Source organism: Hyalella azteca, unplaced genomic scaffold, assembly GCF_000764305.2.
Source record: "Hyalella azteca isolate HAZT.00-mixed unplaced genomic scaffold, Hazt_2.0.2 contig3484, whole genome shotgun sequence".
In the NCBI taxonomy this organism is placed as follows: domain Eukaryota; kingdom Metazoa; phylum Arthropoda; class Malacostraca; order Amphipoda; family Hyalellidae; genus Hyalella; species Hyalella azteca.
In genome coordinates, this window is record NW_025933733.1 from 159,185 (window position 1) to 177,410 (window position 18,226).

The 18,226-nt window shown below is 36.1% G+C and overlaps 1 protein-coding gene across 1 annotated transcript; it reads left to right on the forward strand.

The window, feature by feature from the left end:
- Positions 1 to 338: 338 nt before the first annotated feature.
- LOC125177605 (putative endothelial lipase) lies at positions 339 to 17,819 on the forward strand. The gene is made up of 6 exons (XM_047879631.1): positions 339 to 348; positions 8,914 to 9,103; positions 13,250 to 13,385; positions 15,724 to 15,832; positions 16,232 to 16,400; positions 17,777 to 17,819. Exons 1-6 carry the CDS (start codon positions 339 to 341, stop codon positions 17,817 to 17,819), a joined length of 657 nt encoding a protein of 218 aa, XP_047735587.1.
- Positions 17,820 to 18,226: the final 407 nt, after the last annotated feature.

Here is an 18,226-nt window from a genome sequence, read left to right on the forward strand (position 1 = left end):
TTGCCTGGTATTTTCTCTTGAATTGTTGAAATTGAGGTTAAATTATTGTATTATATGTTGGGCTAATACTGGAGATATAGTCTATATGTTATTAACCCGTGAACCTCCTATGGCGCACAAGTGCAGTCGAGACGGACCTCTTACAAAGGGTAAATAACTTCTAAAGATTTGTAAGGTTTTAAAAAAAACTTATACAAGTGGAATAAGGAGTGAATATTATTAAGCCGGAAATTAACCTCCCACAAAAGTAGAGTAATGAGTGAAGATTTTCAAGCATAAAATTAAACCTCCTTCGCAAGGGGAATGAGGAGTAGAGATTTATAAATAAGCCTCCCACAATGAATATAAGTGAGTTAACATATAAAAGCGTAAAGTAAACTTCTTATAAAGACTGAAAATGAGTTTAAGTTTGGAACTTTCCCTGAACATCTCAACGAGACAAAACAAGTGATGAGACCTGAGTCGAAGTGATGGGACCTGAGTTTCTGTCGAAGAAAATAACTATCGACTCACAAGCAGCCCTGGATTCTTTACCAAATCTTAATAATCGCCTTTTATAGTACAATTATTTTATTCAGAGCCTCACAAAGTGTTTTTTTCACTAGATTCAAATGAATGGACACTAAAAGATGCAATTTTTCTCTTGCTTTTCCCCAAACACTTTGACCTTTAACTTCTCACTTCACATTTACTTTACCAACAGAGAAAAAAAATAAAATATTAAGCAAGACTCTAGTCAAAGAATATCTGCTTCCATCAGTCGCAAGAGGCGCAACGCAGCTCGAAATCTGAAATCTTAAAATTTAAAGTTCCCCTTCGAAAACTTTATATTGCAACATGAACATGAGCCTCAAAATCATCAAAAGATGGATTGACCCAAAGTTTGTTGGGTGAACGATTTCACGCGATATTTTAAAGTATTCGTATCGGTTGCATATGGATATAATTCGCATTGAGCTTTTAATTTCGGCAGCAGTTATTGCTTAGGTAATAAACTGCGTTCAGGTTCACTGGGAACAAAAGATTAATTAACATCCAACGCCTCTAGCAATTATGATAGGATTTTAGGATCATCTGTTTATTACAGACCGCTGCGCAGTCTCCAAATACTGACACTGATATATGGTCCGGGCCGATTTAGATGATCGCTTTGTATAACGGGTGAATAATCACCACAGACGCTGATGAACCGTTCGCTTGATTGTTTTGCATGAACTTATGTCGGTTTATAAAACTAACGAGGTGTTATCAACGATTATTTATCCACCTGGCAATATTTCCATTCATGGTTATCGACTTCTTCCATTTGATTGAATTCTGAAATGCTTCTCTCAACCAATCTTCGTTAGTTTTGGGCAGACGAAACATATGAATAAACATTATAACATGACTGAGTCACCTCAATGTGTCAACATTTTATATATAACTGTGAACCTCTGCACTGCACAGTCACGCAGGTATGAAGGAGAGAAGTCGCGCCTGTTCACATCAAATACTGGCTGTCTGCATAGACCTTTCATTTTAGAACAAACCTAATTTACAGTTAGAAAATGATCATCCTTGGATCTCATTCTTTCCTATTTTTGGGGGAAGAGGTATAATTGGTCGCAAACTGGAATTGAAGACATTTAAAATATATATAACATTAACCTTGAAGCATTAAAATACGCTACAATTTTTGGCCCTATTTGTCAAATTCCAAACCTCATTTGACCATACATTTATCATAAAAAACTTGTTCAATAGAAGAAGCTATGTTTAACAAGAGGTGATATGCTCCAACGCTAATGCATACTATCAATCAATTCATAATCAATTTTTAAAAATACGTTGCAATACATTAAAAGGATCTAATTTTTTTTGCAATCGGGAAAATTCTCTCATATGTTGAACCCATCATTCATCGCAAATGAAATTAAAATGTATCGAATAAACAGAAAACAGCCTACCGCATTGAAAAACCTGACAACATTGGCGATGTTACAGAGGAGGCTTTAACGTAGGCTTTGCCATCTATTCCAACGGGAAATCGAGTTTCTAACTCTATTCTCTTGGGATTTATCAAGTCTCCAAACCCCCAAATAATATACATTTCGGCATGTTTTTCTCTTGTTGTTCATGAACTTCATCACAGCCTATATAAATCGAATAACCAACCTTTTTGACGCGAATAACTGTATAAATTTGAGTTACTTTTGCCTCTTTCATTTATCCATTTTTTAGTTTGATAATTTTAGTCTTCACTTTCTTAAAATATTTGGCTCGTCTGAATTTTCAGATCAAAATTTGTTATCTAATTTCATTTGAGCTTGTCATGTATCGAAACAATACTAAAATAAATTTGTGTATCGGTTGTGAGGAACAAGCTCACAATTTAAATAGTGATATTCAAATCACTGTTAAAAATTGAGGTAAAAATGTTAGAGGTCAAAAACAGTACAGCAGATGTCAATGATAATTGAGACCGATTGATTAAATTAGAATTTTTTAAACGCAATTGATCTGAGCAAGACTCAAGGGAAATTTTTTCCGCGTTAGTAGTGTTTTATTCCAGAATTTATTTCTACCACTCGACAAGCAGATAGAGATTTTATCACGCTACAATTCTTTCCTTAACGTAATTTTACGAAATTTTAGCTCGTGTTGCTGGTCTCAACTCGTTGATTTTATTATTTAAGATCACAGCTTTATGAAATGCTACATCGACTATACTGTGAAGCAAATATTGAATAAGACTCAGTTTATTCAATTTGAACACAACTGTTGAAATTAAGTTGTAATATTCAGACGAAACATTAATTCTCATTGCAGTAACGAGACGGTGCTGTTCGATGCGAAGAGTCGCTGTACCGCGGCAACGCGATAGCACTCATCAATTTTGAGATCAGAGGCTTCCTTGCCTAGGATTTCAATTTTAAGATCTGTTCAAAATTCATAGCCCGCGCGAAAATCTCTGGATTGACAAAGAATGAATATGATGATGACCATTTGAAGAGAAATCGAGTTAGCGGATTAGAGTAACAGATTTTCGTGACGGGAATTGAATAATGTTAAGGTGGTTTCGGCTGTCATTTTCTGCCAAAATTGGTAGTGGGTGCTTGGAATTTTGTCAGATCAATATTTTTTATAAAAACGATAATGAAAAATTCTCAAACGAATGGATATAAAATATTAAAGAATGTGACTTAGACAGAAAATTACTGTATCACAATATGTACTTTTTGACTCTTTTTCGGTTGATCCACCATTGGAGATAAATGCATTCTCATTATTTGTTATGTCATTTGAGGGCAATGAATACTACTCTTAAACTAGTCATTTATGGAAGATTGAAGCAAACAGATGCTTCTTTTAAGTAAATGCTTTCATGTAAGAACTGCACACACCGGACGATTTTCAGTTGAGTTAATCCTGATAATCTATGCTGGGGTATCCTTATGAGCCACTTAAAATTAAGAAAATTATTCAGCCTACATTCACGCGAGAAGTTTTTTTTATCAAAACAAGCTGAATTCCTAGAATCTTTTGATTTGAAGAAAATCTTACATTTTTGCTTCCGGTTCTAAGATAAATTTTGACCAGGCCAATTCTCCAGGAAGATAGCAGCAACCCTAACTGCGCAAATGTAATTTTATTTTTTTCGAATTGCATTATTACATTATTAATTACATTAATTACGTCACATCATCTGACACACGTTATCTTCTTTACAGGATGGCTGAGATGAAAGCTCATTACCAGCGTTTGAAAGCTTGCTACAAGTCATGTTTTTTCAAGTAAATGTGCAGGAAATGTTGTGGAATAATATTTACATTCCTTATAAGCATCCGATCCATATGTAAGAATCCTTATATCCAGTCTGAGGTCTAAAGTCTAGTACAATTTTTTTGTTCCAACTTTTTTTGTTTTTCGATATTCAATTCTGTTGCGCCTTGGTAATGCTTGCAAAAAAAGTATTTACTCATGTATAGATTGTCGCAATGTCGCTTGTTGCAATTTTAGCCTAGAGGTTCAATCACAAGCCTCTCACAGTTTAAGAGTTATCACGAAACGAAAAATAGGTAATTGTCCATACATTTTCAGAGTTTCATGTGTATCCTACACGGAAAATTATTCATTAGTAGTATATCTTGATACAGTATCTCCCTAAATGTGTCTGTTAATTTTGTAATATCTTTACTGCGTCATTAATTTTTCCTTTATGTTTAGGAACTGTGAATTCCCTTATAACACCGTCATACAATATCAAGCACAACATTATCAACTTCCTGTAGAACATTGTCAACTTATACCCTACTATCGACAGCTCCTGATGCAAAATCGTCAACTTCTACAAGAAAATTGTCAAATTATAACTCGCACATTTATTTCATAAAATTTAGAACCCTCAAAAAATTATATAGAAAAATGTATCAGCGCATTAACGATTAGTTAGTATCACTATTTCATATTGATATTTTTTGTTTTCATATCGCAAACAAATGGAAATGAACTCCATCTCCGGTTTTCAGAATGGCTCAGGCCTCCGTCCCCGATAAAGGGCTAACCAGGTTTCCGGATCGGGCCGCTGGCCCGCTTAAGATTCCGTCCAGCTGCGTCCGGAGATCCGGGATTCCGAAGTTGCCGGTGACCACAGACGGGCTCGTGGCTTTGCCCGGACTCATCGTGAATTTAAAGTAACTTTGCCGTCGCAAAGTTTGGCCGCCGCCCGAACTTTTCTATGGTGATATCTTTCCCAGCCCGATGAAGTCGTCGTCTTCTCGAGAAATCTTACAATGCTATGCTTTCTCTGGACAGATTTATGACTGGCAACAAGTATCAGTTTCCATAGTCTTTCTGCTCAGCAAGTAACACAAGACTTTTACATGTTTACACAGGTTTTTTACGCTTAAATCACTTATATGTCCACAGTAATTTAATCACCCATCGCTAATATTTTACCCCGATATACATAGCTTCATTTACTTTTTACTTCATTTATGCTAAGCATGGAAAATTAGACACGATGATGCATCTCTTCCGTCTGGTGAGAAAAACAAGAGCTCGGTTGCAATTATGCAGCTTTAAAAACGCTATTCAGTCGCGCGTTTGATAATTGTCAAAGTTTTTATTTCTATTCAATGTTTTGTGCACGATTCGGTTATTAATTACACTGGTGTCGAAGCGAAGTAACGTCGCTAAATAGGCACCTCTTCAATCTGTTGAAAGTTAATTTTTGATGTTGATTATTAATTATATAATTGTCTTCATACTACCAGTCGTGAACTAATGGTAAGAAAAATCCAAACTGAACAATTATATCTTAAATTTTAGTAAAATTCTGCGAACAAATGGATGAGTACCAACGCAAAAAATAGGCAAAGAGAAAACAGGATTACTTACATAAAATGTTAACTTAAAAAAAAAACGAGCTTGTTCGGCATTCAGATACGATTTCGTAGAAAATTCCATAATATTTTCCCTTGAAGAGACAAAGAACAATTCTCGTACGAACACAATTGAATTTCACGATGACCGTTATTATTCACCGGAAAAATGCTAAGGTAAACATCGGCAATATATTGCAATGTGATATAATGCCTTATCTTCTTATTCAGAAAAACATATAATGAAAAGAAGCTGAGGGAACAAAATTATAATTTAGAGACGATATTTAGAATCCCTTACACAAAACTTGACCGCAACGTCCTGAGTTTCTTTTCTCTGGTCACGTCGGCCAGAAAGACACGTTTTACATCAGTGTCGTAATGACGGTAATAACCATTACCTCAGTTGTGCCGTTGGGTCATTGCTCTCATATAAAGAGTGTAGCAGACGCGTGCCATACAAAGCAGGGATAGCGCTTACATGGGTCATTAAGAATATGATCATACCTCAACAGAATATCTATTATACTCTCATTAAAAATAACTGAATATTTTTAAATACTGTCATTAAAAGTAATATAACATCTATACATACTGTCATCAAAAATTACAGAATATCTATTTATACTGTCATTAAAAATAACAGAATATCTATATATACTGTCATCAGAAATAACAGAATATCTATATATACTGTCATTAAAAATAGCAGAATATCTATATATACTGGCATTAAAAATATGATCCAATCTCAACAGAATATCTAAATATACTGTCATTAAGAATAAGATCATACTTCAAAAGAATATCTATATATATTGTCATTAAAAATATGATCATTCCTCAACAGAATATTTATATACACTATCATTAAAAAATGATCCTACCTTAACAGAATATCTATATATACGATCATTAAAAATATGATCCAACCTCAACAGAATATCTATATATACGATCATTAAAAATATGATCCAACCTCAACAGAATATCCATTTATACTGGCATTAAAGATATGATCCAACCTCAGCAGAATATTTATCTATATTGTTATTTCCCATAAACCTTTTCCGAACTCAAATCCAACTTAATTTGTATCAGTCGGGTAATTATATAAGAAATATTGCATATCATGAAGCATTAAATATTTTTCATAAGCTTGTCATGTAAGGAAATTTTTTAGGCTGAAATAAAGCCTTTAAATAAGATTATGACGACATACGTACATGCAATAAATGGATGTTATATCTGCAGGTGTGCATATTATTACTGCAGGTTTTAGAAGAAAATCAGAATACTGTGGGACGAGAAATGATGGGTGTTACCTTTGTGGGTTTGTGGTTGTTGCTTTATGGTTTAACATGGACGATTGCTGCAATAATAGTCTTATTGCATCGGTACTTACAGCTGGTAGCTCTCAAGCTAACATAACGTAGACTACTCAACAATTCGTAAAAAAAAACTTTTATTCATAAAAAAACTTCGGATTATCTTGAACCCTCATCATCCGCGCATGAAAAAATCTCATTAAAAAGGTAGCTTAATCTCTCCCAATGATTGAGATGTTTTGAAATTTAACAAGTATGAAGGACTTGATGTTTTTAGAGAAAAAAAAATTAATAAACTTTTTTCTAGAGCGAAAGTTGTCAATGTGTTGCTTGCTTTACTTAAGATTTTAATAAGTTTAATTAGGCAGGCAAGTCTTTTCATTCAGAAACTTTAATTATTCATGAACCGAGGTAGCATTAGAGTTACATCTTTACCCTCTATTGGTGATGTCGTAAAAAAATTAGTGAATTTTAACATTTCAAGGTGAATGATGCATGACTATAAAATGAACGCCTTGCATTGTGGTACAATCATTAAAACTTCAATTCCAGGAATTAAACTCCAGAATCAATTATTACACCATTACGTGGGTTCGATGCTACTGCCTCTATCATTATTTCGGAGTCTTCATTTTCATACATTCAAAAATATATATATTTTTATTACAAAAATCCTCAATTCAAAACTGATATACTCTCAATGACAGGAAATTTTTAGACAATAATACACGTAAACACGGATAATGGAATCGACGTTCTTGGTAATATTAACAATCGACGTGATTATCATAGCACTGCTTGTCTAATAACAATCGATTTGTGTTTATTATAGCGCTGCTTGTCTAATAACAATCGATTTACATCTTTACCCTCTATTGGTGATGTCGTAAAAAAATTAGTGAATTTTAACATTTCAAGGTGAATGATGCATGACTATAAAATGAACGCCTTGCATCGAATTTCAATCATTAAATGAAACTTCAATTCTACAAATTTAACTCTTGAATCAATTATTACACTATAACGTGGGTTCATCAACAGTGAGCTACGGCCTCTCTCATCATTTCTGAGTTTCTCATTATCCAACATTTAAAATATATATATTTTTATCAAAAATCCTCAATTCAAAACTGATATACTTTCAAGGACAGAAAAATTTTAGACAATAATATATGCACGGATAATGGAATCGACGTTGCTTAACAATCGATGTATTTTTTATTCTATTGCCACTTGTCTCCTAACAATCGATGTGTGTTTATTATAGCTCCGTTTGTCTCCTAACAATCGATGTGTGTTTATTATAGCGCCGCTTGACTTATAACAATCGATGTGTGTTCATTATAGCGCCGCTTGTCTCATAAAAATCGATGTGTGTTTATTATAGCTTCGTTTGTCTCCTAACAATCGATGTGTGTTTATTATAGCGCCGCTTGTCTAATAGCAATCGATGTGCATTTATTATAGCGCCGCTTGCCTCTTAACAATCTATGTGTGTTTATTCTAGCGCCGCTTGTCTCCTAACAATCGATGTGTGTTCATTATAGCGCCGCTTGTCTAATAACAATCGATGTGTGTTTATTATAGCGCCGCTAGTCTTATAACAATCGATTGTGTGTTTATTAAAGCGCCAATAGTCACTAGTCTTCTAACAATCGATGTGTGTTTTATTAAAGCGCCAATAGTCACTCGTCTTATAACAATCTATGTGTGTTTATTATAGCGCCGCTCGTCCCGTAACAATCGATATGTGTTTATTATGGCAATTACATCCTCGTCTCTTCCATCATAAACGCTTGGCTTCGCTACAAATAGCGTGTGGGAACGAGTCGTGCTGCATTTGTCATTTCGTGTCCGTGGACGTGATTGCGCTCCAAATAACTTCTGAGCTGTGCATTTGCCTTCAGTTATCTTCGCGAACAATTTTTATATTTTATTCTTGTTCCTACTTTGAATTATTTAACTGCTTTCTCCGCACTTTGTAGGTATTTTTCTAGGTTCGGATTGAAGTTTATTCCAAGGAAGACGACGAGTGTTAAAATGCAGTCAATTTTTGCAATAATTTCAGTGATAGCGAGTGAGTATGGAAAAACATCTGACGTATAACCATCTACAGAATCCTTCACTTGTTTCCGCTGTGACATGCGTGAAATAAAATGTAAAAAAAAACATTCATGAAAACTGAACGGATCCTTGTTAATTCAATTTCGCCCTCCCAGATCTCGTGAAGATCATTAGACCAGAGTTGGTCCCTCTTCAAGACGTCGACGAGGAATGCAATGATCCTGATATTGGAGACGATCACTTCAACATCTCAAGTTTCAGCGACGCCGAATTCTTTCCCGATGACTTGAATGTTCGAGTCCGAAAACCTGTTCCAAACGACGTCATTTTCGAGCTCTATACAAGGTGAGCGACTTTTGGCTATCGAGGAACTCTGCCGGCCATTCAACTTGCAAACCAGTTTATTTTGAGACGATCATTTGTTTTGCTTTGCGATGAGATGATAAAATATAAAAATACGAGCTCTGATTTCTACTGACTTCTCATCTCGGTGGTGCTAATTGCTTAAATTATCTTTTGAAATAAAGATAGCAACAATCCAGTTACAATATTATCGGTAGGAAAATTTTTCATGCATTGGAGTAATGCAAGATGGAAAAGAAAAAAATATTAAATTATTTTTCCCCTAATGAACAAAATATACAATATTGTAATTATTGTGTGAACTACTATAGAAAGTGAGTTATAATTGTACTCGTATTTAGGAAAATTTTAAATGTGCGAGAAATGGTTGCTCTCAGTGTAACTAACTATATTATGAAAGCGGTTGTACCAGCTCGGTTTAAACTTGGTTATTCTGGCCGCTCATCAACTGCTTTCAACTTGATGTCAATGTTCATTGTCAACTTGATGTGAATGATATTTTATGTAGTCACGCACCGGAAATTCATTTCATAAATAAATTTATTGGTACAACAAACCAGCAGCTCATTAGGATTGGAACAAGTTTGTTGAGTAACTTTATTAAATAACACGACTTAATAATTTCATGGAGTTTCAGAATTAATTTCTCTATGCGTGCAATAATATTCTTTCAACTAACAATATTCTTTCAACTTTGAATGTTTATTTCATACAATCTAAACTTTTTCATTACAATTTCCGTTTAATTGTCAGTAATTCTATAAATTCCACTCTAAAAATTGAGTGGAATTTATATAATATAATTATCTCCAAAGTGAATCATTTATTCGACAATAAATTGTGTGTCTATACAGCTGGATACTCTACGTCATCTTCTTACGTCTCTGTACCTGAAAATCTCTATACATACATAATACGTTACAGTTCTGTAAGTTTGTCTACCCGAAATCTCTGTGCGTCCCTGTACCTGAGAGCTCTGTAAATTCATAGTACGTTACAGCTCTGTAGGTTTCTCTGCCTGAAATCTCGGTGCGTCTCTGTACCTGTTAGCCCTGTACAGTCATAATAAGTGATAGCTCTGTAGGTTTCATTACGCGAAATCTCTGTACATCTCTGTACCTGGTAGCTCTTTACAGTCATAATACGTGATAGCTCTGTAGGTTTCTTTACCTAAAATCACTGTGAGTCTCTGAACCTAATAGCGCTGTAAATTCTTAGTGCATGATTGCTCTGTAGGTTTATCTACCTGAAATATCTGTAAGTCTCTGTACCTGATAGCTCTATAAAGTCATTATATGTTATAGCTGTGTAGGTTCCATTATCTGAAATCTCTATGTCTCTGTACCTTATAGCTCTGTACATTCATAATGCGTTACAGCTCTGTAGGCTTCTCTGCTTAAAATTTCTGTGCGTCTCTGTACCTGATAGTTTTGCACATTCATGCACATGACAGCTCTGTAGGTCTGTATGTCACTGTATCTGAAATCTCTGTACGTCTCTGTACCTTATAGCTCTGTAAATTCATTGTACATGATAGCTCTGTAGGTTTCATTACCTGAAATTTCTGTGCGTCTCTATACCTGATAGCTCTGTACATTCATAATGCATTACAGCTCTGTAGGCTCCTCTAGCTAAAATCCCTGTACGTCTCTGAACCTTATTGCTCTATATATTCATGTACATTATAACTCTGCAAATTCATTTACATGATCGCTCTGCACATTCATGTACATGATAGCTCTACACATTCACGTACCTGACAGCTCTGCACATTCATGTACATGATAGCTCTGCACATTCATGTACATGATAGCTCTGCACATTCATGTACATGATAGCTCTGCACATTCATGTACATGATAGCTCTGCACATTCATGTACATGATAGCTCTGCACATTCATGTACATGATAGCTCTGCACATTCATGTACATGATAGCTCTGCACATTCATGTACATGATAGCTCTGCACATTCATGTACATGATAGCTCTGCACATTCATGTACATGATAGCTCTGCACATTCATGTACATGATAGCTCTGCACATTCATGTACATGATAGCTCTGCACATTCATGTACATGATAGCTCTGCACATTCATGTACATGATAGCTCTGCACATTCATGTACATGATAGCTCTGCACATTCATGTACATGATAGCTCTGCACATTCATGTACATGATAGCTCTGCACATTCATGTACATGATAGCTCTGCACATTCATGTACATGATAGCTCTGCACATTCATGTACATGATAGCTCTGCACATTCATGTACATGATAGCTCTGCACATTCATGTACATGATAGCTCTGCACATTCATGTACATGATAGCTCTGCACATTCATGTACATGATAGCTCTGCACATTCATGTACATGATAGCTCTGCACATTCATGTACATGATAGCTCTGCACATTCATGTACATGATAGCTCTGCACATTCATGTACATGATAGCTCTGCACATTCATGTACATGATAGCTCNATATATGTTGACCGAGCCAATAACTCATGAAACTAAGAAATGGGAAACGAAAATTTGTTATTATTTTAGGTAAGTTACAAGTTTCCACGCTTGATTCACGCAAAAGTATCGTCTCAAACTTGCACAGGAGTCATGAAGAAACATTTAATCGGTAAGAAGAGAAATTGGTGGATTTAAATTTATTTGGAAATTGCACTGTCGTACAATAAAGTAAGTAATATTATCAATAAATATAAATATTCATTGATAAATATTTAAATAAATATATAAATATTATCAATAAAGTAAAGTAATATTTTCAATGAATGTAATGCAAGATTATCAAAAAAAAATAAAAATCGTTGTACTTCGCTGCTGTTTCTTTGAAAGTAATGCTTTATTCAAGAGATTGAGAAATGTTTTATTCAGGTAATGCTTTATTGAGTAACGCTTTAATGAGTAATTCTTTAATGAGTAATGCTTCAATGAGTAATACTTTAATGAGTAATTCTTTAATGAGGAATGTTTTAATGAGTAATGCTTCAATGAGTAATGCTTTACTGAGTTATGATTTAATGAGTAATGCTTTTTTCTTCAAGACTAATGCTTTATTCAAGTAATGCTTTATTCTTTAAGAGTAATGCTTTATTCAAGAGATTGGGTGCCGCCGTGAGATGTTCGCAAAACGAGGAGACGCAACAGAAAAGGAGGGCGAGTAATAGCTTCTTACGTGACCGAGATCATCTATTACAGAATATATTTCTAAATTTATAGCATTAGCATGAAATCATAATGAAATTCTGGTTAAATTCTTCCATGCAAAATCGTGAGAGAAATCCATCCCTGTAAATAGATCGTTTGATCCCGCACCTTTAGAGTTCTAGGAACGACAGTCAACATACAGAAGGATAATTATTTGTTACGATGGAATACACATGTTATAACAATAACATCACCAAGAAAATTGATCGTTACAATGGAAAATTATAGCGTTTTATCATTAAAATATTTTGCTTCTGGTACATTATTTATTAATATATTATTTATTATTATTTTATGGTATATTATTTAGTTCATTTTTCCATTCTTTCCACACACAAGTTGGAGAAGCAGAATATATAAATATTTCTACTAATTCTGGCACGAAATGTTAAATCACTACCAATTTGGGTTTGATTAAAATTTTAATTCGCTGTGATTAATTCACTACCACGACCATTAATTGAAAACTTAAGTGACGATATTGAGACGATATCTTGCAAATCCCATCATCAAATGGAAACTGTTCTAACCGTAACGATGTTGTTGGCAAACAAAATTTTGCCGTATAGCAGTGTTTTTATTGACTTATCAGAAACCTTGTCATAAAGACATGACCATCTAAGCTATGCAAATGCACAAGTTCAGTCTTAAAATGCCCAGCAACTTACAGACCAGGCAATAAGTCCAGCAGCTATCTCAATCAATCGTCAGTTATGGAAAGATCGGGTTCCAAAGGCCGGATCCCTTGTGAATCAAGTCACGAAAAGTTCAAGAATCGGCAACAGGCCATGGGCCTATTTCTTCAACGCCGACACTTCTATTCTATTCTATTCTATTCTATTCTATTCTATTCTATTCTATTCTATTCTATTCTATTCTATTCTATTCTATTAAGACATGACCATCAACAGGCTGCCATGAACGTACTGCTGCTGCGTTGGGCAGCGCTCTGCGACGGCCTCTACGCGGCTGCGGTTGACAACGTACAGTTCGTGGGCGGTGAACTCGCTGCACTGCTCGCCTTCATTGAGGTGAAATCCCTAACAAAATTTAGAGTCGCCCCAGCTTCTGGTAATCCAAATCAGAAGCTGCCGCGTCTGTAAATTTTTACTGGGATGTAGGCCTGTCGCGCCTATCGCAGTAATGCGGACTGCGATTTGCTTAATTTATGCATGCCTAACCGTCAGTAAACTGCCGAAGGAAACCCTAATAATTAGTTGCATTAATAATTGTATTTAATTCAATAATTAAAGAGCCGACAAAGAAGTAGAATGTAGGGCTACGTGACTATTAAAATGTATTACCAATATCTGAATTCATTTAGTTATGCGTCTAATAGTGAATAATTCTAGTTTAGGCTTACCAATGAAAACAACGCTTTATTATAGCGAGCAGTTAAATTGAACATGTCTAAATGAAACTAATGTATCTTCTGATTTTGTTCTACCCGAAACCACATTTTTTAAACTCGTTCATCCCGGAACCTCAGTCATTTATTTATAGCTACTTTTAAAGCTTCTATACTTCTGCCATGCATTGCTGTTAAATCCCTAGCTTAATCTCGACCCAAATATAGTGGGTCAAAACTTGCTGAGCTTAAGATAGCAGCGATTCAGTTGACTTCGAAGGAGGACATGACATGATCCATTGACTAAGTATGTCTTGTTCGTTTCATAGACTGATCATTTCATCAATATAGACTATTAATGCGATATGTCTTTGCCAAAGCCTGTCATTAGAACTATTGGACCAAACGTAAGATGCCATCGATTGCCATCAGCAATGTTTTAGTCATTGAGTACTTGCGGAAACCAATCCTGATAAACGTCATCGATTGCTATCAGCTATCTTTCAGTCAATGAGTAATTGTGAAAACCAATTGCGTCAAGTGAACGGATTTAATGCACCAAAACTTTTCGTGATCTGTAACTCTTTTTTGATTCCATTAACATGCAGAATAATCTTGCTAGATGGCGTTTATTTCCACCAAAATATTTTTCCCGAGTATGTTCGTACTCGAATAGAAACAGATTTTTTTTCTTGCTTTGGAAACTCTTTCTTAATTTTTAAGCCTTCCGTCATTCACCGTCACGCAACAATTCAGAGACTTAATCAAAAGAACACGACATCCTTCAAAATCGAGTCCCACTGCGAATTATTTTCAGTTTCATTTGTGAAAATTTTTTGCTGCATTAAATAAAGGCAGAAGAGGATCCTCTAACTTGGAATAATTATTTTTTTAGCACATGGAATAATTTAATTTAGAATTCATGCCCTTGGAATCTCTGATTGCTTCACTGTGAAGTACGTGTTCAATATATATTCATTGCGAGCTAACTAACACAGTTTATAAGGCTTCGAGATTATCACCTTAAGCAAAGAATGAAATCTGTAATAAACTACTCGTTAAAACTTTACTCAAATAGAATATGGTACCTATACTAGAAGAACAATATTTTGTTGTAAGTTATATAAAGTACTAGTATGTATTTCCTAATGCATATGAGGTATCTACATGATCATTCGCGAGCAATGGCCTCCCATTCTACTATATTTAGGCAATCCTCCAGCATTTTCCTTTCTCTGGATTTTCCTATTCTCTATGCCCCTTCGCCAGGACTATTTTCTGGATCTGTTTGCCCATTTCATTTCCAAGCAATAGTCCAGCCTTTGCCTCTCTCTGGAATTTTCTCATTTTCTCTGCCCCCTTGCCAGGACTATTTTCTTGATCTTTTTAACCAATATCAATTCCAGAATTGAAGGTATCCTTTGTTTCTCGTGTTACGGCAGGCTGAGGCGGGGCTGGACAGAAACAAGACACATGTTATCGGTTACAGCCTTTTTCTCGGATTTTCCATTCTCTCTGCCCCCTCGCCAGGACTATTTTCTGGATCTGTTTGACCAATATCACTTCCAAGCAATCCTCCTGGATTTTCCTTTCCCTGGAATTTTCCATTCTCTCTGCCCCCTCGCCAAGACTATTTTCTGGATCTGTTCGACCAACATCAAATCCAGAATTGAAGATATCCTTTGTTTCACGTCCATAAGCAATCCTCCAGCATTTTTTTCTCGGATTTTCCATTCTCTCTGCCTCCTCGCCAAGACTATTTTCCGGTTTTGTTCGACCAATATCAATTCCAGAATTGAAGGTATCCTTTGTTTCACGTTCATAAGCAATCCTCCAGCATTTCCCTCTCTCTGGAATTTTCCATTTTCTCTGCCCCCTCGTCAGGACTATTTTCTGGATCTGTTTGCCCATTTCACTTCCAAGCAATCCTCCAGCATTTCTCATCCCTGGAATTTCTGGATCTGTTCGACAAATATCAATCCCAGAATTGATGGTATCTCTTGTTTCACGTGTTACGGCAGGCTGAGGCGGGGCTGGACAGAAACAAGACACATGTGATCGGTTACAGCCTCGGCGCGCACGTGGCGGGGGCTGCAGGCGCTGCTTTTCCAGGCATCGGTCGCATTACTGGTCAATATTTTAAATTGCTCTGTATGCATTTTTTTGCTTTTTGACGTTTTTAAAATTTGAAAGTTTTAGGGATGAGTGGTGTTAGCGCAACAAATAGTTTTATAAGCCGAATACCAGGTTCTACGAGCCATATAAAGAAGGACAATGTTATAATGTAATGTTAATTAAATTACATTTTAGATATTTTTTCTCGATTAATAATTTTAGCAGTAGAGTATTTCAAAATTTACTTTAAAAATTTGTCTGCCATTTATGCTGACAAATTTGTGATAGAATTTTATTGAAGCATTATACATATTAAAAAATATTATTATTATTATTAATTAATATGTATTTACTTATATATTTTAATTTTTTTTTCAATCCCACTCTAGCTGAAATCAAATGTCATCACGACAGGTCTAGATCCTGCGGGTCCGATGTTCATAAGCCGCGGACCGTCCGGCCGCCTGGACCCGAGCGACGCGGTGTTCGTAGACGTGATCCACACGGACGCGGGGTCTTTGTTGGGCGGCCACTTCGGGTACCTGGGGAGTCTGGGCCACGTGGACTTCTTCCCCAACGGCGGGTCCAGCATGAAGGGCTGTGCCAGCGTCGCCTCCGCGGCTGTTGGGGCTTTGGTCACATCTGGGGACGGTGAGTGAAAACTGATCCGTGCACGCGTTTAAAATGCATTGCTATTTTTTGCATTTTCAAAAGGATTTCTCGAAAAGTTTTCTTGGCATTTTGCATTTTTAAAAGGATTTTTCGATTAGTTTTCTTTACACACTGTGCCGCTTGAATTATATAGTAAGATTAAGCATTTGCGAAGGGATTTCTCGAAAAGTTCTCTTTACACACTGTGCCGCTTGAATTCTATAGTCGGATTAAGTAATTCAACTGATATACCAATCACTTGAAGTATAATTTCAACAATAACAGTCCTCCATGTCAATATATCATCATCATGCTGAATCTAAATGCGTTTAGACTTTTCTTCATTAGTGAAATTAAAGCATTCAATTAACCCAGCATCTGTTCACTCGCTGCACGGTCCAGACCAGAGTTGAGAGCTACTGGATAATGCACGACGGCTAACATGAATTTAAAAGAACGCTTATACTTCAATTGATGAATGAATTATTAGATTGCTTAATAAGAAGTTGATTTCTATGAATGCCCAGACGCATTCCTCACTGAAAGGCCACACTCGAGAAGGTATAACACTTGCATGCCGATGACACACCAGAATTTAGACACATGAAAGGCCGGTGTTCTTGCATGGTAGGTAAGCTCCGGCCTCTGATACACAGAACCGATCAAGTTGCTGTCTTATCTGATATATTTGCGGCGTTTTCAAGTCGCGTCGTTATCTCAAGTGTTTGAATTATGATTACATATTATTCCTGCATGCACCCCCCGCCTCCTCAGCGCTTTTCTTTTAATACATATGTGACAGGAGGGAAAGGAATGCCGCGCATGACACAAATGAGATAAGGGATGAAGAATATTCATGCTTTGTGGAGATGGCGCGAGTGGCAAGGAAATGTTTACCATGTAGTACGATGTTTGACTGTGGGGTGGTTGAGTGCTTCAGATCATCTTGACTGCAGCAGCGAGTTATGGGTTCGAGACTCGCAGCCAACTGTGATGTTCATAATAGGCGACAGTCCCGTTGGCCAGCCCATTTTTCAACACTAACACCGCTATATTTTTTTACGGGACGCTTCCCACCGGAGTGCGGATTAGATCATCTCAAGGCGTCCAAGGGCGAGAGGAAGTTGGAGGCCACTGCTGAAGAGTGTGAAATACAGAAAACTGAGACCATAAATGGACCTGATTTTGCCCTTAATTGAGTGATGTTTTCATATGCCGCAGGCTGGGCTTTGTCGGCACGGACCTACAAACTTTATCGGATACCCGGCGACGTCTCACGCGCCCGGTGACTTCTTCACTGAGACGCAGGTCAGTGAGACCCTTATTGAACTCTTCACTGAGACTCGGGTAAATGAGACCTGTATTGAACTCTTCACTGAGACACAGGCCAGTGAGACACTTAAGTTCGTTTGTTTCTAAACTTATCGTGCGCCGTATACTATTTTTAGTTCATGTAAATTTTCGCTGCGTTTCGCCTTCTCCGGCGTCTGAAACTGAAGAAAAATTTATTTATCAACTAAACCTTCGCAAATGTTTGGCAACAAGGGTTTTCCATCATTTTCAAAATAAAACTTATTTACTGCTTCCCAATTCTTCACTCAGCAATCTTGATAATGTTAAGCTTCCATTTCTTATTCATTCAAAGGCGTAGTATCATTCCATCCCTCATTATGCTTTTTCAGAATTAGAATTAAAAACAATTTCTAGGAATGTCTAGCTTAGAATTTTTATTCCATCGCTGAAAATAATTGTGTATAT